At 48.8% G+C, this 22,018-nt stretch overlaps 2 protein-coding genes across 2 annotated transcripts; both read left to right on the top strand.

Moving 5' to 3' along the window:
• Nucleotides 1-8,248: 8,248 nt before the first annotated feature.
• LOC120651878 (NAC domain-containing protein 37-like) lies at nt 8,249-12,384 on the top strand. The gene is made up of 3 exons (XM_039929522.1): nt 8,249-8,471; nt 11,784-11,971; nt 12,062-12,384. The coding sequence occupies exons 2-3, from the start codon at nt 11,818-11,820 to the stop codon at nt 12,361-12,363; spliced, it is 456 nt and encodes a 151-aa protein (XP_039785456.1). The 5' UTR covers nt 8,249-8,471; nt 11,784-11,817; the 3' UTR covers nt 12,364-12,384.
• A 644-nt stretch (nt 12,385-13,028) lies between these two features.
• On the top strand, nt 13,029-13,918 carry LOC120651877 (NAC domain-containing protein 105-like). The gene has a single exon (XM_039929521.1). It carries the CDS (start codon nt 13,030-13,032, stop codon nt 13,654-13,656), a length of 627 nt encoding a protein of 208 aa, XP_039785455.1. The 5' UTR covers nt 13,029; the 3' UTR covers nt 13,657-13,918.
• Nucleotides 13,919-22,018: the final 8,100 nt, after the last annotated feature.

The raw sequence follows: 22,018 nt of genomic DNA, 5'->3' as shown, positions 1-22,018 counted from the left end.
AACAGCTAACATACGTCGTCACCGAAACCAACTGACCCATACACCTACTTCAGTTTCCCACAACTGTCGGCTTGCAGATACTAGCCAGTCAGGTCCTTTTTTTTTTTGAGATCGATACCAGTCAGATTCTTGACACCCGCCTTGCATGCATTTTTGATCATCCTGTGTCTTCATAAGGATGATCTAGCATTCTATCTACCTCATCACTGCAGTTACCTTCTTGAACAATCTTCAGCATCCAGGTGACACTACTTTGCATTGGTTTTTCTTTTTAGATTGAAGAAAATATTCAGTCTTGTACTTTGCATTGGTTTACTTGGGAAGATGCAGATTGTGTCCACAGTCCACACAGATCATAGACCGATTCGACACAGAGAGCTCCTCGAGGCGCACCAAGCGGTTGATTTCTCATTTGTACCTGCTGCAGATGCAGCAGGTACAAGCATGACAAAAGGTGATTGGACGCTCAAGCCTAAGAGGGAAAGGAAGTGAATTATGCAACTTAAAAACCTTAACCTATGACTCGTCTAGTTTGCACAAAATTTAAACTAAAACATGTTATCTAAATGTACAACTATGATTCGTCTAGTGTAAAACCCTCATCCCAAAAGAGTTTAATAACCTATACTCCTATAGCTAATCCTATCAAGTCACTACTCTATGAAAGTAAAGGGACAAATATTACAATATGAAATGCGAAAACGTAAAATAGGGATGAGGATTTATCCCGTGATTCGGTTTGACACTAAGTCTCTCTTACATCCACGTTGTTCAAGCACTCAATCAAGAGTATCGCTTCCCGGTAATCAAGTCTCTTCTGTGAACACAATCACGGTCACTTTGATCCCGTTTTCCACTAAGGAGCTTGCCCATGCAGGATGGGGTCTCCATGTACCCCGCACAATGTCGTTGACACCGCTCCACACCAAGCCGGAGGGTCGAAGACGTGCCGGCGAGCCACTTAGACTCCAAGGAGCCTGGCACACCGAGATACAAGATTTTGTTCACTATAGAACCATCCACAAGGCAACAACACCTTATTCTCTCACTCACTTAAGAGCTAACCTGACACTAACACTCTCAAAGATGTGCTAAGGACTAAATATGTGATCACTAAACTCTTGGATGGCTTGGAGGTGTTTTTGGGTATGGGTGTGATGTCTTGGAACTCCAGCAAATTTCAAATAGTCGGGGGATGGCATATATATAGCCCACAAATTTGAAGTAGCCTTTTGTAGCCGTTGAGCATTTTTCTGCGTGGGCGTCGGTTCTTCCGGTGCCAGACCATCGATTAAACCAGTCACACTGAGCTCTGAGGAAGCCGTTGCGCTTTCTAACAGGCGCTTGCTGCAGACGTGCCGACCGTCGGTTTAACCGACGCATTCAGGATCGGTTTAACCGGTCCTGAACAACTTCTCATCTGCACTCTTGCATGCTCTCTGGATAATGATCCGATCAATGCACCGACACCTCTAAGTGATCTGTCGGTTTAACCGGTGTTAAAGATTCGGCTCTGGTCGTTTGCCATGCTCTTTGGGCAATAACTAAGTGAATGCACCGACGCTCCTTGTTGCACCGTCGGTTCAACCGGTGCTACTGACTTTCTTCGTTTAGTCTTAATGCGCACTGTCCAATTGCACTGATGCTTTTGTGTCAGTCTATCCGATGCCGGCCGGTTTAAACGGTGTAGGGTCGTCGGTTAAACTGGGCCAGCTATCTCTGCATCCCTTTGTCCAATTCGTCGCGGTGATCATTTGGACACCTAAAAAATATTCTATACTTTGGTGTCTCGGCGGTGGATTGGATATGGCGTCTTGACGATGGATTGAACTTGGCGTCTCAGCGGTAGATTGGACATGTTGGATTATATATCCATGAGACCTAAAAATCCTACAAATATAATCTCACAAACTTGTTAGTTTTATTAATTATGTTGTCACTCAAACACCAAAATCACAAATAATGGTCTAATAAGGCCATGTTTCTTGCAAAGACAGTGTGGCTTCCTGACACTTTACGAGGTAAGCAATATCCTTGATAGGCGGATGCGTTTGTTGCAGCACCTTGTTTGTTTAAATTCAACCACACTCAAATACAAGTACTACTGCTAGTAACAGATCGATCAAGCAAAACATATATATATATATATAGACACACACTGCTTTGTTTAAATTTGGAGACAAATTCTCTTCTAAGCTACGACTAGATCTCTGATCGATCTACTACATGCATGTATGTACTGATGATTTATTTATTGTATGTAAAAATGCATCTGTCTGTAGGCTTAAAGGATTGTTGGTGCGTGTTTCCATCTACGTTGGCCTTGCCATTTACGTGAAGCAATGTTTCTTTGATGGGAGTGCAGAGACCAAAGAAATGACAGGAGTACGGAGAGATATATGACAAGAATCTAAACCGAGCTCTTATATATCTAGACTAGAGTTCTGTACCAGTTCACGGTGTTTCGCAAAATCATTTTTCAAACAGATCATATTGATTTTCCTTCTCTTTCAATACACGTAACATGCGCTACTGCGATGAGACTGATAGTAGAAGCTGTTCGGTGCTAATTCACGACAATTAATTTTGTTGGGCTGATAATTTGTTTCGTTCTTTTCGGGCCGCAGGCCCCCAAGCTCATATTTCTCTTAGATGAATTAGTACATGATAAAAAAAAAACGTGACAGCAACCAAAACGTACAGCCTAACCTGGAACAAAAAAAAATTATTGCGTCACAGAAAAGAATAAAAATTTTCATTGGAACAAATGTAAAATTTGTTACAATGGAACCAATTTTATAATTTGTTATTTGAATTTGTTGCATCCAACAGTACTATTGGAACAAATATTAGTATTTGTTCAATTGAAACTAATAGTACCATTGAAACAAATTGTTCCATCAGAACAAATATTAGAATTTGTTCAATGGGATCCAATCTTACAATTGGAACGAAAAATTGTCCCACTGAAATAAATTGTTTTATTGGAACAAAATGTGTCTGTTAGATCCGAGGAGACACGAGCATATAATATATATAACCTATGAAAAGAGTAAATCTATAGATTTTAGTGTGTGAAATAAGGAAAGAATGAAATTAGAATAATAAAATAAGTGGATAGATGAAAATAAGAATAAGAGAATAAGAATTTGAAATGGAAGAAAAAGGACAAGAAAAGTATGAAGAAATATAAAGGACACTAAGTAAGAAGAAAAGAAAGAATACATCAAGATTAAAAGTGAAGAGATAAAAAGAGACCATGGAAAACACAGAAGTATAAAGAAGAATAAAAAACTATGAACAAATAGAAAACGAAATAGAAGGAAGAAATAGAAAATAAAACATAGAACTAAAAGAGGAATAGGGCCAGCTAGCCAAACAGACAAATAACAAACGGCCAGCTACGCACATGGGCCGTAGCAGCAGACCACATAAGATAAAAGGGAATATATCAAGTGCAAACTAATTTTTTTGGTATAAATCGTGCAAATTTCAATCTGAGCCACCGAATCAACATCCAAGGGGCATAGGGGATTGGGTAATTTTACACTTAACCGTCCACCTTTGAATTGGGTAATTATACTTTTTCAAATCTCCTCCCACCTCCTGCGCCCCTCCCCTTGAATGTTGATTCGATAGCTCAGATTGAAGCTTACATGATTTGCACGAAAAAATTGGTTTGCATCTGATGTATTCCCAAAATAAAATCAGCGCATTTAGCGCGCCCACGCACTTATGTGACAGCAGGTATTGTGCTAAAAAAAATTCTGACAGTCGCGCGCGTTACTGCTAACATTCGCGGTTCTTCGTTGCAAAACGCGTGCGGGTTTTTAATTGTGCGGAACCAAAAAGTGGGCTGTTCACGGGCCGTGTTCCGGGCGCGGAACGAACGGTGAGCCGCGTGGGCCAGTTCGTGTTTTGAGAGAAAAATAAATAGGCTTCAGCCCACAGGCCGAAGGATGCCGAAGCAAAGCTCACCATGGGCCGGTCACGTGGAGGGAGGCGCAATCCCTTTTCTCATCTTGATAGCCCATGAATCTAACCCTTTTTCTTTCTCTCGTGCTGCATCTTAGCTCCTGATGACTGACTTCCTAAGCACTCGACTCAGGTAGAGGGAGCGGTGAAAAGGGCAGCACGCCACAGGTTGCGCATCACGAATAATTGCCGCGAGGAGGAGTCGCGGGGAAGAAAGCAGAGCGTGCGTGCCACCGGCGAGAATGCTTTCCACCACCAACTAGATTGGAGATTGCCCTGTGAACGATCGCTGCTAGCCGCAGTGGTGGCAACCGGCGAGCCATACAATCCCTGCCGTCAAAAGGTGAACGATCGAGTCGGTCTGGCAGGGCAAATAACCACACACGCTACCGCGCATCGGCCCGCACGCGGGGGCTAGCTCAAATCATATCTATCGCTGGACGGCGGCCGCCGGCGGCGGCCGTGCTCGCACCAAATAAAGCTCCCCTCCGGCGGCGGGTCAAGGAGACGTACGTACCCGTGGCGTCGTCGATCGGCAGATGAAAGTACGCGACCGTGGCCGCGGATGTATGGACGGCCACCCTTGCCGATCGAGCTATCATTCGGCATCGCCGGCCGGCCGCCGGCGGCCGGCCCGGAGATGATCGGCGGCGCGGCGGCGCCACCGTGCACGCACGGAACAGGCGGTAGGGATAGGAAAAGGAGGAAGGAACCCTGCTGCCGTGCTGCGTGCTCTGAGGCTCACATGGTGTCACAAGAGTGCGCGACAAGCCGCGTATACAATCATGGTACGCTATCGGGCCGCCTGCGGCTATACTTGCTGCGCCACCTGTACGCGCACGCGTGTTTCCGTGCGTGCCTTTTTTCTTCGACGGCCAACGTGGTGTGTGCCATCCGCCCATCCGGCCGCCTCCCTAGTCCCTCCTACCAACCTACTAGCTATCCATGCCCAAAATTGAGTGTGCCATAGCGCTAGTGACGAAACGATCGATGCGATGTACACTGTACAGTAGCTAGCTAGATCTCTTGCATTGGACCACCGGCCCCTGGCCGGCGTGACAGCAGCCTTCTCTCGCTCGCTCGATCGCCTCTGGTGTGCCTATGCCAAGGAGCAGCTAGCAATGGATCAACAATAGGCCACGAGCTCGATCTAACGAGGAGTGTCACCGACGTAAGCAACAAGAACAATCTCATGGCGCTCCACCACCGTGGGATGCCCTGTCATGCTTGTAGTATCAACCAAGCACGGAATCTCGCGCTAGCTGCCGACGGCCGATCGATCGGCATGCTAAAGCTTGCAACTTTTTGTTCCGGGGAAAGGTGAGAGCGCACCGTTACTCCTGCCATGGGCGCTCCATATGGTGCGCGCGCATACAGCACGGAGCTGCAGGCTCCCGGGCGTGGCTCGTAGCCTTTTTGCCGCTTACGCCAAGGATCTTCTTCCCTGTGCCGGCAGCGGCAAGATCGCTCGCCACGCGCCCGTACCTTTCCGCGCCGAACAACACAATGCAAAGGGGACGGGAGCTGAAAAGGGCATCCATTTTCCAGGGAATAATGGATCGAGGGAAAGGGATCGATCGAGCTGTTGCTTGCCGTGGTTAACCCGCCCGGTTGCGCATACGCCGACGACGCTGTATCCCGCGGGCACAAGCTAAGTAACCGCCGGTGCTGGGTCGGCGCGCCGGCCGGGCGGGCGCATTGGCCAAGCAGCCCGGGGGGCGGCCGCTCAGTGCGCCGCCGGTCGACCGGACGGGGGCGGTGGTGGGCGTGCGCGCGGGGCCTACGGGCGCCGGCCGGGCGCCCGGAGCGATGCCGCGCGCGCCTGGCTCTAGAACCCGCGCGACCGCTGCCGGCCGGATCGGGGATGCGCACGGGCCCGGCGAGAGCGCCGGGCGTCGACGTCCGTATGCCCCCGCCGGATCGGATCGGCCGCCGCCCCACCACTCTGCATCGGCACGCTGATTGCAGCTAGCTAGCAGCCAGCATCACCGCCGCCGTACCCATCTATCGGTGCATGTACTCACAGGCACCATCTCATTGCGAGTTGCGACCACGAGCCCACGATCAGCGACGTAAAGCGTCGATGCATGATGTCTGAAGCCTGAAATAGACCCCGTGCATGGCAAATTGGCAGTGGCATGAAACACGCTGAAATGGGGAGAGCACCAAGACCCCATTACACGTAGAGGTTCAGCTCGGCCCTTTCGCGTCTGTGTAGTCACCTCATCTCACCGGCGCCATCGCATCATCGAATTATACTGACACGACGCCACGTAGTTAGTGGGCTTCATCAGGACCTGGATCAATTATATTCAGTGTATGTGCCCGATCGATTGGCTATATGGAAGCTGGACCCCAATCAAATCACTCATTCTAATTGAGTACAAAGCATTTGACTTGCGGTACGTGCTCGATCGATCACTACCACGAGTCCCATGGCAGTACATGATGTTCCAAGATCAGAGATGGATCCGGGCGGGGGTAGTGGACCTGGAACTGGAAACACGAGTACGGAGTACACGACTAAGATAAAAGCTGGTTTTGTTCAGAAGACATGCGTCCAAGCTCACAGTTCGTAGCCTGCTAACTGAGTACAAAAGCTCGCTCGGCCACCATATAGGCATATACATCTTTAGTTTGATGCGCAGAGTCTTTTTTTTTTCATTATCTAAAGGGATAGACTGCCTCATTGCTCGTCAGGCTTCATTCCGTTCCCTGGAAACTATTGCAGTCCGCGTAGTGTAAACGACACATGTTGTTCAGTGCTCGCGCACACTTGACTGAAGTACAGACCTGGCACTGCATCTTCATCATTAAGCTAGCGAGCGGTGTCGCCTGGATAAGAAAAGCGATCAGAGGGTAATTAGTGTCGCCGCGCTCCAGTAGTGTGTGCGTCCGTGTCCGCGCGCGTAAAGCAGTAGGCCTTGGGATCAGTGCGCGTGAAAATTGTCTGGAGGATGCACGATCATTAGCAGCAGCAGCTGGAGACTGGCCGATCGAGAGCTACGTACTAGCAGTCGTTGTGAGCAGAAAAAGGCCACAAGAGTGAGAGGCACGCCCGGCGGATAGTCGGCAGTGCACTGCTGAGTCGTCTCCGTCCGGTGTGTTGAGTGCTGGTGACATGCATATACACCTTTCAGTTTGCATAAAATTTCCACTTGCAGCCCATATTAGTTGATTCTACCAGGAATAGATAAGATAATTCTGGATGTCTCGAGATCCAAAAAAGAAGTCTACTACATGTGTCTCGGCTGGCAATCAACCTATGAACACAAGTACAGTTTGCAAATCGATTCAATTCAGAGTTTCATTCGGTTCCAATTTTTTTTGGGGAACGGTGCATGGCGTTGTGTTGCATAAGAATTTGGTCAGTAATGTATTGTTTCTAGCAATCATCCTTAATCATGTCATACTATTCCATGTACATTATTTCCTCCCGTAGCTTTTTGTTCCTTTACATGGTCATTATACCGGTAGTTATAGTTGGATTCTGGTGTACAAAGCTACCTATTAGTGGAGTGGTCGTGCAGTAAGTTTCAAAAAGCAACTACAGTGAGATGACTTGAGTGATTAAGACTGCAACAGTTGTTCTTAAGCCGTCTGTGCTTTTGATCTCATCATGATTGTCTGAAAAGTTTACTTGTATTTTAGCAGAGAGAGATATATATACAGCAATGGCAGCACATGGAACTATGCAGGATTATTAATCCCCTAGCTATAGCTAGCTTAAGATTGGTAATGAGAAAATTGCACATAGAAATGAGAAAATAATTAAGACACAATGGTAACTTGATTCCTCAATTTCAATCGCTTTTCATTATCTGCGTCACTGTAAGAACTCAAGACCTACTTGATACGGGCTCCCAAACTTCATTCACTTCACTGATGATGAATGAATTGGCTAGCAGTAGCAGTAGCAGTAGCAGTAGCAGTAGCAGCTAGATAGCTGTCGTCCTAAAGAGGCAGCGTTATATATAGGAGCACTACTTAGCAGAAACCATCACCGATCCATGAATTATAGTCGGTCTTCAATATGCAGTGTTGGTAGTTCTCGAAAAGCATTCTATATATCGATCAGGAGCACGCGTCCTACACAGTTTCTTGACAACCACTTATAGAATTGCAATAGCAGTGTTGTGTGACTTATCAATGAAGACTGGGGAGTGGAAATATCAATGGAAAGAAGAGGCCTGCCGGGAAGACAATGTGACATCAGCTTGGTGGCCAAAAGGGTCCCCTAGGGCCCATGGGGCTTCATTCCTCCAACCCACGCGCGAAGGAAAGAGAGCCTCCCCACCCTTTTTTAACACCAGCCACCTTTCTCGTCTCCTTTGCTTCTCCTCCTCCACCTTTCTAAAACAGGCTCACAGCCTCACACACTCCCTCTCCTCTCTCACAGAGTGCTCTCCCGGCCTCTCTTCTCATGCCCCCAACCTCTGAAGAAGAAAAATTTTAGTCCCTGTGGTGTAGAATAATTGACCCTCTGAGGTGACTAGGTGAGTTGAAGATACTAGCTAGTACTTGTGGCTGATGCTGATGAATTTGGAGAAGTAGCAGGATCCATGTTTGATTTTATCTGCTCTTGCATTTCCCCACTTTTGAAAAGTATCGTTCTTGCAGTTGTTTTCAGGGCTGTATGCGTGCATCTGTTTGCCATACATATCAGAGATTCAGAGTTCTCTCTTTTTTTTCAAAAAAAAACAAAATTCTTTCACCGGCTATGAGAATGGAAGATCTTCAATATGCTGTTCAATATTTATTGCAACCTTTCTGCAGTTGAGATGATTGATAAGAACGTTGTACTTAAATTCATCTTGGACTCCTTTCTTTTTGCATTTCTCTTATTGATCGCATACTGATTGGATGCATATGAACACAAAGAAGTTTTTTTTTTCAATACCAATTAATCTGATTCCCTTGATGTTTGTGTTAGTATATGTACATCAAAGATATCTCGAAGTCTAGTATAGTTATTTATGAAAAAGAAAAATATAACTCCTAAAATACAATATGCTTCAAGACACCATTAAGTCCCAAGCACTAATATGTTGCTAAAAATGTTAGGTTCTCTTGCTTGCGTAGATGACTGGGTCCTATAATTCTTTCTGATCCAAAATTCCAAAGTAATCAAATTGGTGTCCGCTTAAATGATACATTAATAAACTCATATGTGATTGAATAAATCCCATGATGATTTGACCAAAAAACTAGATCTTTTGCATCTATATGTCCAGTGAGCAGTAAGAACTTCTTAGAATCATGTTTTTTTTCTAAATAATGCTCTTTTTTTATTGAGTGACTTTCCACATTCGATACAAATGATGATTTTTACCTTAATAATTAGATATACAGTTTTCTGAGCAATGATGAAGTATATATTTGCTTTCCTTTCCTTTTGATCCCTTTTTTCTTGTAACCTTGTTTTACCATTTACAATGGTCGAGCAATCAAATTTGAGTGCATCTAGCTTCAAGCCACATTATTGGAAACATTTGCAAAATGTGTAGGCTCATTTTTATGTGGCATAGCGCTAGCCAAACAAGCAAGGAGAACTATCTTAGAGGGAAAGATGGAAAGTCAACAAGATGGTAGTCACCATATGCTGCCAATGCCTGGTGCAGGACAACATTGTGTTGTAGAGTTGTTAGTGAAACCTCTTCCGATCCCAAATATTGGGGTACTTCCTAAATCTTTTTATCGATCCCTTCGTCTTTAAAAATTAAACATCTGCCACTGCTTGTGCTTGCTATTCCGATCCAGATCTATCATTTGTTACCTTGGAGAATCAACCTTGGCCACTAATGAGATGGGGGTGGACATATATGGGTGTGAGACACAACACTGGTAAATGGAGGTTATTTGCAGGAAGTGCCAATGAGAGGTTGTGAGAGAAGTTGGTCAAGAAGGATGGAGGCGACATTAGGAGGTCATGAGCACGTATGGAAGCGGCAGCAATGGTGATGTGTCCCGAGGAGGAGAGAGGCAGGGAACAAGGAAGGTAGAGAGAAAAGTGCTTGAAATTGGTGCGGATGCTATTGCCTTATTACTCGTATTGAAGCCAAGGTTTTCCTTACCGGTAAGGAAAAAAAACCGGAGGTCAGCGAGAAACGTGTTTATCGGATTTCTCAGAAAATTATTGGATTTGCCATTGTGATTTCGAATGAAATTTAGAAAAAAATTCTCAATTTATGCAGGAAGTAACCTAGATTATTTCCAAACAATCTAATAGTATAAACAAGATACAACAATGCATATAAATATGACTTTCTTGCCACAACAAACAGTCTGTTTAATATGGCCACCGCTATCGCCATGGCTTCCTATGAAGTCATGGAGGGACCAAGAGAGATGGGGAATGGAATATGAATAGGATTTAGTGTTATGAGGTAGCGGGGTGGCCTGATATTTGGCTGCACCAATTTGGTTTGGGCGGAGATTCAAAAGGGCCGAAAATTTCGGGCGATAAGTAAAAAAACCGGACCCCGCCGAGAAACAGGATTTTCGGTTTTTTCGGAAAATTCTCGCCGAGAAATTTTTCCTTGATTGAAGCTTTTGATGGCTTTTTTTGAAGAAAAAAAACTTTTGGTGCCAACTAAATCCCCTTTGAGAGTTTTCACCTTGGCATGCACATATGGAGTCTTTATATGTCTGTCTTATCTGCCACATACATACAAGGCTTGAAGCAGTATGGGCTATGGAATAGACCTGCAACAAGTTAGTTGTGCATCCCTCGAGGGGCCACAAGTGAAAGAACCAGAGCTTTGCCATGGAATTCCTAGACAAAGGGACAGATCGGTCAGAGGCCGTGCAAGGAGCCAATCGTTGTGCCCTGGCCTTCTAGCCCCTCCAGTCTCCGGTGCAGGCATGCAGCAAGCCTGATCATCCAAAAGACATCTTTCCCGTCTGCTGCTCATCTCCATTACTTTTTTTCCTCACTCATATGCATGCATCCCCACAACAAGCACGCATGCTCTCTGCATGGCGCATTGCTAACGTCATTGGTTTTGCACCAACGTAATCCAACTTCTTCTTTTTTTATGTATACAGATATATGCAAACAATTGCAAAATCTGGAATAGCGTACTACTTAATTTGCTGCTATATATACTAGTACATTCCTAGCATGTCCCTTCTTTTTAAGGTGAACTGCACTTCTTTGCAGAAAGCTTTGATCTGAAACACCTTGTTTAAACATTGGTATCAGCTCCACTGACAGATCTAAGACTGGGAGATAACATTGGTTTCTGCTTAAACTTTACTGTGCCCTGGTGGCTGGTCCATGTCACTGTGGCAGCTATCATTCCCTGCTGACGGCGCCCAATATGCTCCTGATCGTGACCTCGACACCATCATTCCCTGCCTGCAATATTGCTGTGTTTTGGCCCGGCCTGCTGCCCAGGCTTTACCGTACCCTGTACTATACTAATAATGCCCAGGCTTCACCGTACTGACTGACCTGGAGACCTACCCCAGCATGGTGCCTGCGTTAAACTTTTTCAAAAGCACTGGAAACCCATACATACATGCCCATCTATCATTCTATCTGCACACACATCTTGCATTTGCATACTTTCCTTCATAGCCCACCAGTAGTCAAGCTAGCAGTATCGTGTCTCGTTCTGTCTGGTTTCTCAAAACTGCAGCTTATTAGCTGATCGTATAAAAAAAAATGCTGGCCTGCAATGCATGCATGATGCGTAGCTCATAGTAGGAGTACTGTAGATTGGAAAGATTGGAGCAATTGTTTCGTTATCTCCGGCCGATTGGAAAGAGTGAGATACATTGAGGAGCTGCTGAATTTGATGCAGGCTGATTGGCTGAATTGACGTGCTGCTGGTGATCATGGAGTCATGCGTGCCTCCAGGGTTTAGGTTCCACCCCACCGACGAGGAGCTCGTCGGCTACTACCTCCGGAAGAAGGTGGCCTCGCAGAAGATCGACCTCGACGTCATCCGCGACGTCGACCTGTACCGCATCGAGCCATGGGATCTCCAAGGTGCTCATCACTCGCTCGTCAGCTTATTTGCATGCATCTGAATATCTGATCCACTATGCATCTGAATATATGCTCATCTATCGATCGAAGAGCACTGCAAGATCGGGTACGAGGAGCAGAGCGACTGGTACTTCTTCAGCTACAAGGACCGCAAGTACCCGACGGGGACGCGGACGAACCGGGCGACGTTGACGGGGTTCTGGAAGGCGACGGGGCGGGACAAGGCGGTGCGCGACAGCAAGCACGGGCACGGCGGCGGGCTCATCGGCATGCGGAAGACGCTCGTCTTCTACACCGGGAGGGCGCCCAACGGCCGCAAGACCGACTGGATCATGCACGAGTACCGCCTCGAGACCGACGAGAACGCCGCGCCTCAGGCAAGACCTCCCTAGCCCTCATCCGCTCCTGGGATTAGCTAAGCTCCGATCCTTCAATTCAATTCTGCTCCCTTTCCAATCCCCGTCTCTCTCTCTTTTTCATGAGTTCGTTCGTTCATGTCCATGCTATCATGCCCTGCATCCTAGTTAGTCTTCTGCTGCTCTGCGCATGTGGCTTTCCAGCGCTGGCCGACGCCACTGTTCGCCGGCGGCGACGAGATCAGCAGCAGGGCGCGGGGATGCCGGCCGGCTCGGCCGGGGAAAGCTAACTTGGTTCTCTCACAAATTGCTCCTAGGATGGGCTGTTGGGCTTTCCAGGCTATGTTGGGCTGCAGATTCTAGCCAGCCCATTTACAAATTGCTCATGTTAGGCTATGTTGGGCTGGGATTTCAGACCTGTTAAAAGATTTGGCCCAATCATGAACGAGCAAGATTTTTTTTTTGTTTGAAGTTGCAAGAATGTTTTCGCAGAAACAGAAATAATTGACGAGGCTAGCATATAATATGTAACAATTCAGAGAATGCAGTGGCGATACAAAATATGCAGTCGGAAGAGTTTTTTTCTCTCTCTCCCGAAATTGGATTATGTTTTTGCTCGTCAAGTTGCTGCACCCGCCTAGCTAGTTGAAAGGACCACTATCGACAAGTATTTCTGAAGCAAGCAAGCTTGTTGTGTTCATTATGCAGGAAGAAGGGTGGGTGGTGTGCCGAGCGTTCAAGAAGCGCGCCATGCACCCGCCGCGGGGCGTCGCCGGCGCATGGGACCCGAGCTACCCCTACTACCACGACCCCGTCCTCGCCGGCGCGGCGCGCTTCAAGCAAGAGTCCCCCGAGCTGGACGGCGGCGGCGCCGCCGCCGCCTCCGCAGCCAGCTGTGCCCTCCTGCACTACTCCAGCCGCCTCGCGGAGCTCCCGCAGCTCGAGAGCCCGCCGCCGCTGCCGAACCAGGAGATGAGCCGCCACCGGGCCTCGGCCGCCGACGGCGAGGGGGATCCCGCGGCGGCCACGGACTGGAGGGCGCTCGACAGGTTCGTCGCGTCCCAGCTCATCCCTCCTGACGAGGACCACGCCGCCGCCGCCGGGCAGGGCTTGCAGCAGCAGCAGGAGTACTATTGCGGCAAGGCGCCGCCGCTGGGGGCGGCGGCGCACGCCGTGGACAACAGTGATCAGGACGCGACGGACATGGTGGCGCTGCTGCTCCTGGACGGCGCCGCCCGGCACGAGGAGGCCGGGCTGCTGGGCTCCGTGGCCGACCCCGCGTGCCTACACAGGAACGCGGCGAGGTTTGCCGGCCAGCAGGAACCATAGGTGGCAGCAGCACACTGCACACTATACATATATACATGTATATTGTATATTCGTGTAGCTGAACTTGGCATTCGTTGTCGCGTCCGCCGGTCGTTTTCGTTTCGCGTGCTTGCGTTGTCTGGGGGATCACCGGCGATGGCCGTAGCCTCGTCCATCGTCATCGCCGTTCCCGTGCCTATAATGGTGATGCGTATATATGTAAGATACGATATATATAGTTTCACAAATTGTAATCACGAATGTCGCCGGAGCATTTTTGTCACCCCGTTTCGTGTGTTTCTTTTTCACTGAACCTCTTTTTCATGAATTGGAAATTATTCCTACATTATTCCTACACTGAACTTAGATTTAGAAAGAAACAAAAAGTGACAAGCTTACTTGGGTTTTTTTTTGTTTGCCTACTTACAACAATGCAAGTCAGGAGGTGTTGCGGGATTTCTAGGGTACCCACAGTCGGGTGGCGGAGCGCACCCGCCTATTCCCAGTGAGGGAGGACTCGGGGAAGTACTTTGGCGATTGGGCTGATCTAACTTTGGGACAAGCACACAAGAACACACGATTTAGAGTGGTTCAGGCCACCGGAGCGTAATACCCTACATCCACTAGGAGAAGTTTTGTTTTTGGTTGTGTATGAACCTATCATCTGCCGGGTCTTGGCTTTCACCCAGCCTGAGTTTTCTTCTAGCGGTCGCCCCCCTTTTATAGACCAAGGGGTGCGGATACATAGGACGTTGATGCCCCGACAGGTGGGCCCAACGTGACTGTGCAGCGTACTGCGTAGAGTAATGAAACGGCTACAGTGGTAGCGAATCTTTCCTCCAATATGCTTCCATGCCCTGCTCACTCTCTGACGAAGGGAGGTCTTCTCTGGTTGCGTCAGCAAGGTGCCCGTTGGGAGAACGTAGCTTGCGGCGTGACCTGTGGAGGCTATTATGTAGGCGTCATAATGGGCGAAGCCGAGCCGTCGTATCCATCTGTTGTGGCAGACTGGCAGGCGCGGCGTGGGCGGCGCCAGCAGCTCCACTATCTTGGTAATACGCGATCAATAGTGTCCCCTGGTCAAAGAATCGCCTCGGCTTCTGCTACATCAATGCGGACGTCCACCTACCGCAATGAATGCAGTGGTGGGTAAGGCTTAGTATGGAGACCAAGCGACCTTTTATACGTGTCTGTGCTTGTAGACACGTGTCGGCTCCGGACCCCCTCGAGGCGGGGTGTCGATTTCTTCCCTATGAGGGGTCCGGGACTTCCGCGGGGGTCCGGACTCCACGGGAGGTCCGGAGCCCCGGCTGTTCAGGCTGAGCGCCTGCCTCTTCCGGGACACGCGGTGTTCCTGGACCTTTCCCAGCCGTGAGACAGGTCCGGGACCGTTGTCGGGGGAACAGGACTCCGGACCGCAGGGGTCCGGCTGTTTGGACGCAGTCAAGGATAACTACAAGGCCCTTGCCTTGACACAGCAAGAGGGGGTACCCCAGTCCTGGGGTACCGACAGTGGCCCCCGGGCCCACCTCGGGAGAGGTACGAACCCGCGGGTGGGGCCACTATCGTGATGTGTTTCTACGCAATTTGATTGCGTTGGTGTGCTCATGGAGAGAGCGGGTGTCCCGGACCCCTGAGGCCGGTACACCTGTTGCCAGGTTTAGGTACTAGAGTGCTCTCCACATGGCGACGAAGGTGTAGGCTTAGGGTACGGAACCAAGCTAGGCGACTACACAGACTTTAGATCGCTCAGGGAGTAAGCACTACTTCCCGGACCTGGCTCTTGTGACCGTGACGAGCGGTCTCCGCCGGAGCGGGCCACCGGAGTGGACTTGAGTCGACCGTGGCGAGCGGTCTCCGCCGGAGCGGGCCACCGGAGTGGACTTGAGTGACCGTGGCGAGCGGTCTCCGCCGGAGCGGGCCACCGGAGTGGACTTGAGTCGATCGTGGCGAGCGGTCTCCGCCGGAGCGGGCCACCGGAGTGGACTTGAGTCGACCGTGGCGAGCGGTCTCCGCCGGAGCGGGCCACCGGAGTGGACTTGAGTCGACCGTGGCGAGCGGTCTCCGCCGGAGCGGGCCACCGGAGTGGACTTGAGTCGACCGTGGCGAGCGGTCTCCGCCGGAGCGGGCCACCGGAGTGGACTTGAGTCGACCGTGGCGAGCGGTCTCCGCCGGAGCGGGCCACCGGAGTGGACTTGAGTGACCGTGGCGAGCGGTCTCCGCCGGAGCCGGCCACCGGAGTGGACTTGAGTGACCGTGGCGAGCGGTCTCCGCCGGAGCCGGCCACCGGAGTGGACTTGAGTCGACCGTGGCGAGCGGTCTCCGCCGGAGCGGACCACCGGAGTGGACTTGAGTCGACCGTGGCGAGCGGTCTCCGCCGGAGCGGGCTTGAGTTATTGCTGACGAAACCAAGAAAAAATGTCACCGGACCCTTCAGTAAGGTGCAAGAAACCAAGCCTTATACTAGAAGGGAGCCCGGGACCCCTAAAGACAGCAGTCTCGGATACTAGAGTACTTGTAACAGGTTAGTGAAGTACGTGAACTTAGGGTACATTACCAGGCTAAGCTACACGGAGCTCCTTTACCCCAGGATACGAGTACCACTTCTCCAGAGCAGGTCCTTAGGGGTCCGGACTGCCTTCCAGCTAGAAGGGGCGTCTTCACCTGACTTCAAGCCGGCAACTTAACTTGGGTTGCTAGCAACAAAAGAAAAGACTCTGTTTGGGGGGAAGCGACGGTTAACCAAGAAATAGCCAACCAGAACGAATGAATGTAATCAGGGTGGAGACGAGACAAGACTAAGAAAATAAATCTCCTTTATTATTGTGGTTATCACGGTATACATCAGAGGTCGGGTTTACGAGGTCGGATCTCCACCGCTCCGGACCGCTTTTTGCCTGTTTGTGTGATAGGGCCAGAGGTCGGGTTTACAAGGTCAGACCTCGACCGCTCTGGACACACACGTAGGCGCCACGTTATTACAAAGGATGAACTCTCTTAATCTTTTCTTAGGAGTAACCTACGGCTGCATGCTATACAGCGTGTTCTTCTCCGGTTGGAAGTGGCATGGCCACTCCTGAATTCTTCATAGTCGTCGGAGGCGAAGGCGCCCTAGATGTGCCTGAACTGCATCATCTAGCATCACCTCGGGAGCTCGGGGGGTCACTCCTTGCCTAAGAGCTGTCATATGCTTAGGTAGCATGAGACAAATTCTTTGGCTTTGAATGGTAGAGGCCCCCTGCCGCCGCAGTCCGCCCCGGGAGCCAGCCGCCCACCCCCTGCTGCGGCAGGAGCTGGCTTTCCGCCCTGGCGCAGTGGGAAAATGTGTGCTCGTGTGGACGAGCACGGAGTGTGGGGAAGGGCGGTCGTTCGCCGGCTTGTCCTTGGTGCTCGCGCCTGGTGGCGGGGTCCTGTCTGCAGCAGCACCAAGAGCCGGGGCGGTGCCGGAGACGACACGACGACACGGTCAACTTCCTCCGGGATAGCCGTCGGCTCCAGGCTCCCTTGAGTCGACGTAGGGGTAGCAGCGCCCAGCGGCGCCTCCGCTGTGCGCTGCCGCGCCGGCTCTGAGGTGTTGCCGTGGCGACGCAAAACAGATGCCGCTGCCGTGCGCCACCGCACCGTGGGCGTTGGTGCCCCAGTGCCACGGCACGCGGAGTGGGTGACGCCCTGCCTTCCTTCATCTTCTCGTTCGTCGTTGCAGAGGATGAACACGGCCCCAGAAGCCCGAAGATCCAACCAGCGCCTGACTCCCCACGGACGGCGCCAAATGTTGCGGGATTTCTAGGGTACCCACAGCCGGGTGGCGGAGCGCACCCGCCTATTCCCAGTGAGGGAGGACTCGGGGAAGTACTTTGCCGATTGGGCTGATCTAGCTTTGGGACAAGCACACAAGAACACACGATTTAGAGTGGTTCAGGCCGCCGGAGCGTAATACCCTACATCCACTGGGAGAAGTTTTGTTCTTGGTTGTGTATGAACCTATCCTCTGCCGGGTCTTGGCTTTCACCCAGCCTGAGTTTTCTTCTAGCGGTCGCCCCCCTTTTATAGACCAAGGGGTGCGGATACATAGGACGTTGATGCCCCGATAGGTGGGCCCAATGTGACTGTGCAGCGTACTGCGTAGAGTAATGAAACGGCTACAGTGGTAGCGAATCTTTCCTCCAATATGCTTTCATGCCCTGCTCACTCTCTGACGAAGGGAGGTCTTCTCTGGTCGCGTCAGCAAGGTGCCCGTTGGCAGAACGTAGCTTGCGGCGTGACCTGTGGAGGCTATTATGTAGGCGTCATAATGGGCGAAGCCGAGCCGTCGTATCCATCTGTTGTGGCAGTCTGGCAGGCGCGGTGTGGGCGGCGCCAGCAGCTCCACTATCTTGGTAATACGCGATCAATAGTGTCCCCTGGTCAAAGAATCGCCTCGGCTTCTGCTACATCAATGTGGACGTCCACCTACCGCAATGAATGCAGTGGTGGGTAAGGCTTAGTATGGAGACCAAGCGACCTTTTATACGTGTCTGTGCTTGTAGACACGTGTCGGCTCAGGACCCCCTCGAGGCGGGGTGTTGATTTCTTCCCTTAGTGAGGGGTCCGGTTACTATACAGGTGGTCCGGGACCCTATGAGGGGTCCGGGACTTCCGCGGGGGTCCGGACTCCATGGGAGGTCCGGAGCCCCGGCTGTTCGGGCTGAGCGCCTGCCTCTTCCGGGACACGCGGTGTTCCTGGACCTTTCCCAGCCGTGAGACAGGTCCAGGACCGTTGTCGGGGGAACAGGACTCCGGACCGCAGGGGTCCGGCTATTTGGACGCAGTCAAGGATAACTACAAGGCCCTTGCCTTGACACAGCAAGAGGGGGTATCCCAGTCCTGGGGTACCGACAGGAGGGAAATGGACCAATCGGCCAAACAGGGACACTGAGGTGAAGATATGATACGATGGGAACTGTTTTCATCATCAGTGGTAAAGGTTTGTCAGCATCTCCGTTTAGCATTGTAGCTAAAATAGTTATGAAGCCTCAAGGAGCTTTCCATTTACTTTGGCTTCGATTGCATCGCCTTCGCCACCTTCAACTACAAGGCTCGAGGGGTAGGAATAATTGTGGGTCTGCCATGTTCGCCTCAAGGTAGACCTGATTGTGGGTCGGATCGGGTCGGGTGATAAAAAGCTATTAATTTTTTCTGCAGCCCGAACCCAGCCTAAGCCGACCATTGGGCTGGATTTTTTAACCCTGGCCTGATCTGCCATGTGGTCGGGTCAGGTCAACTTTGGGTATGGGTCAGGTTAAACCTGATTTTTATGTACAATTTTTGGTTCATGTTGGGGGTTTTGAGATTGGCATGGGGCAATTTTTTGTTACGGATCGTAAATTTCAGCCAAAGCTCGACCCACATATTAGTGGATTCGGGTTAGGTCCGGCTTGTCGGGTCGGATGGCCCATGATTAGGTATAGTTGCGGTGTGTACACTACAACACAACATCAAATTAATGACGGAAGTCAGTCGGCAAAAGTGCAATATTACGTACCAATGGACAGTCTGTGGGTAAAGCTTACCAATGGATGGTCCGTCTCTGATTCTTATTTTATAGAAGAACCGTCTGTTAGTGAATGTACTTAGTGTAGGCGTGCATGAGAGGGGAGGATTTTGGCACCGTACGCATCATCAAGCGCAGGTGCGGATATGGCGAGATGGAAGTGAACAAGGATGGTGAAGGAGCATGTGGTGTTTTTACTTTGGGGATTGGAGGATTGAGGAGTGATGATAGTAGGATAGGATGACGGAGGAGGGTGAAAGGGAGGTCGTTAGGGATGTGCGGCTAGCTGGACCGTGGCGAGGTAGTGTTGGAGTAGACATGAGGAGAAAAGAGAAGTGAGCCGAGTTGGGCTAGTGGTGGTAAATTGGGCAGAATTAGATGAAAGGAGCAAGGGGCATGAAGGTTTTTGGACCAGATTGAATTTTGGGGCCAAAAGGGAAACTATTTAAATTGTAGCAGGTTGGATGGGAAGGATTAGTAATTGTAGCGGGTTGGATGGGAAGAATTTTTTATTTTGGGATTAGTAAATTCAAATAGAGTTTTGATATTGGGGGGTAGGATTCGAGTTTATGGATATACAATATGCAAAAAAAGGTTTAGGTTTTCATGCAAGTTTAGATTAAGAAAATGCTTTTAATTTTTCTATGTAGTAAAATAAAAAGGTCTAAAAATTCAAAAAGGTCCAAAAGTTTGGTAGTATTTAAAATGATATAAAAAGTGGGATGTTCCACTAGGAGTCTTGTATGAAGTGAAATATTATTTTCTGGGTTGTTTGATTTTCTGGAGGAAAGTTTTTCTTCATGTGGTTGGACTCGCTTCAGTTAGCTGGGCATTGTGGCATTAATCCAAAAAAAATGTAGATGGCAAGAGCTGGAACTTTGCAGGCGGCAAAAACCTCATCAGTCTATACTGTGACACTGAATACCAATATAGCTATCAGCTGTGTTGGTTGCTAAGTTTGTAATGGAATAATGGAGTTCCTGGGCCACCAGTTTCAGGAGTAGGTTTGTTATTAAGGTTTTATTTTCTATCCTCCCGAGATCACCCTCTGTTGGAACTATTATGTACTCCTACTTATGTTTTGAGCGCAGCCAACTTCCTGCCACGAGTTTGGCCACGGGCAGACACGATCCAATCGTGCGTGATTGAAAAGGCTAGCTGGGCACGGCGTTGCGGCGCGACTCGAGCTGCTTTTGCAGCCGCTGTATCGACCAAAGTCTTCAAGCTCCAAACTCTGGCCGGAGACCTGACCGGGAGTGCGCGAGTTTGACGAGGGCGTTGAGGATGACGACGCCCTGGGAGTACTGGCACCATTATGCCCAATTAAAGCCCAATTACACGAAGGGCCGAAGAAGACTCTGGAGGTGTAGATGGGCCAGTCCGGCCACATAGCCTTTGTTTGCTGTATCCTCAAGGGGGTGAGATCTACATCTAAAATGGAAATTTGTTCTCTTCCATGTAATTTTCGCTCTCTGGAATGCAAGCCAAAGAATGTAATTTTTCACCTTTTCACTTACTCGCTTTCTTTTAGAAAAACAAATTTATGTACATAAGTAATAATTTTTTATTTGCATCGGGTCATCTCCGAGAAAGAAGTTGAGAGCTTTGGTATTTTCCTCGGACTAAGAGTTTTTCATGCTACCAACCCTCTTTTTATTGAAAAAAGGCTCTACATCTCAAAGAAAAAAAAAGGCTCCAGATGGAGCTATAAATATGGCAAGATGAAGGGAAAAAAAGAGAGAAAAAAGTTTTCTGTGATGTACTGCCATTAAGGAGTAACGGCTATAGCTATAGGCTATAGCATATCTGTATGTAGTTATTAATTAGTATTCTTTCTAAATATATACTACATGGAGACAAAATATTATGGCTATGAATTGTATCTCAAAACAACTGAACGAAGGCTCTCCCCCACCCCCCACCCCCCACATCAATGTGCATATATCTCCTCACAAAGATTTGATTTGGGTGGTTTTGCGAATCAAGTAGCTCAACATTAATGAGCTGACCATGGTATATGATACATTTTTTTGGTACTACCTCATATTGTGCCTCTCACATAGTTTCTAGGTAATTATTTACTGCTATATATCTTTTTTTGGCACTTTAACATATTGCGCCTTTCATTGAGTTACAAGATAATCCGCTCCTTAATTTCAAGTCTTCACTCCTAGATGACATTGTGAACAAAAATTGTATTCACATTAACATCCTTCGGTTCAGTGAAGCAACCTTCCACGTAATTGACACCTTAAAAAAAATCTATACATAGTGTTTACTATTAGTAGCTGGATTGATCATTAATTTTTGCCGTTCATCTCCTCCACCATAGCAATGTAAATAGATTTTTAAAAATCATGGAAGACACAAGCAACCCTTGTGTGTGTATGTGTTTCTACGTACCCAACATAATACTCGTGAAAACAAAATGATATCCAATATATAGAACAAATTACTACTAAATAATGTCCAATGTGTTTTGTGCAGTGATTCACTGCATAATGTTTCCTCTCTACATCGATGGCAAGATTGATGGTGATGGATATGCGGTTGTGATGCTTGTGGTCCAGAAGAGAATTATGAGGTTTTATTGTGATTTTCTTTAATAGAATATTATCTGTACAAATTAGGCATAAGATGTCCTAGGGTATCTTTGGTAAAATGCACTATGCCTAACAAATAAGTATATATATATAGATATGTATAAGATCTTGGCCGTTTTTGGCTATGACAAACAAAACATATTACAATAAAGGAAAAAGGGAATTCATGATTATTTGACCTAATGTCACGTGTTGGTCGGCAACCCTCGTAATGTTATGCCGTGCAATACTTTTGCAATAAAATATAGCC

Source organism: Panicum virgatum, chromosome 9K, assembly GCF_016808335.1.
Source record: "Panicum virgatum strain AP13 chromosome 9K, P.virgatum_v5, whole genome shotgun sequence".
Classification (NCBI taxonomy): domain Eukaryota; kingdom Viridiplantae; phylum Streptophyta; class Magnoliopsida; order Poales; family Poaceae; genus Panicum; species Panicum virgatum.
This window is presented reverse-complemented; position numbering and strand designations above follow the sequence as displayed.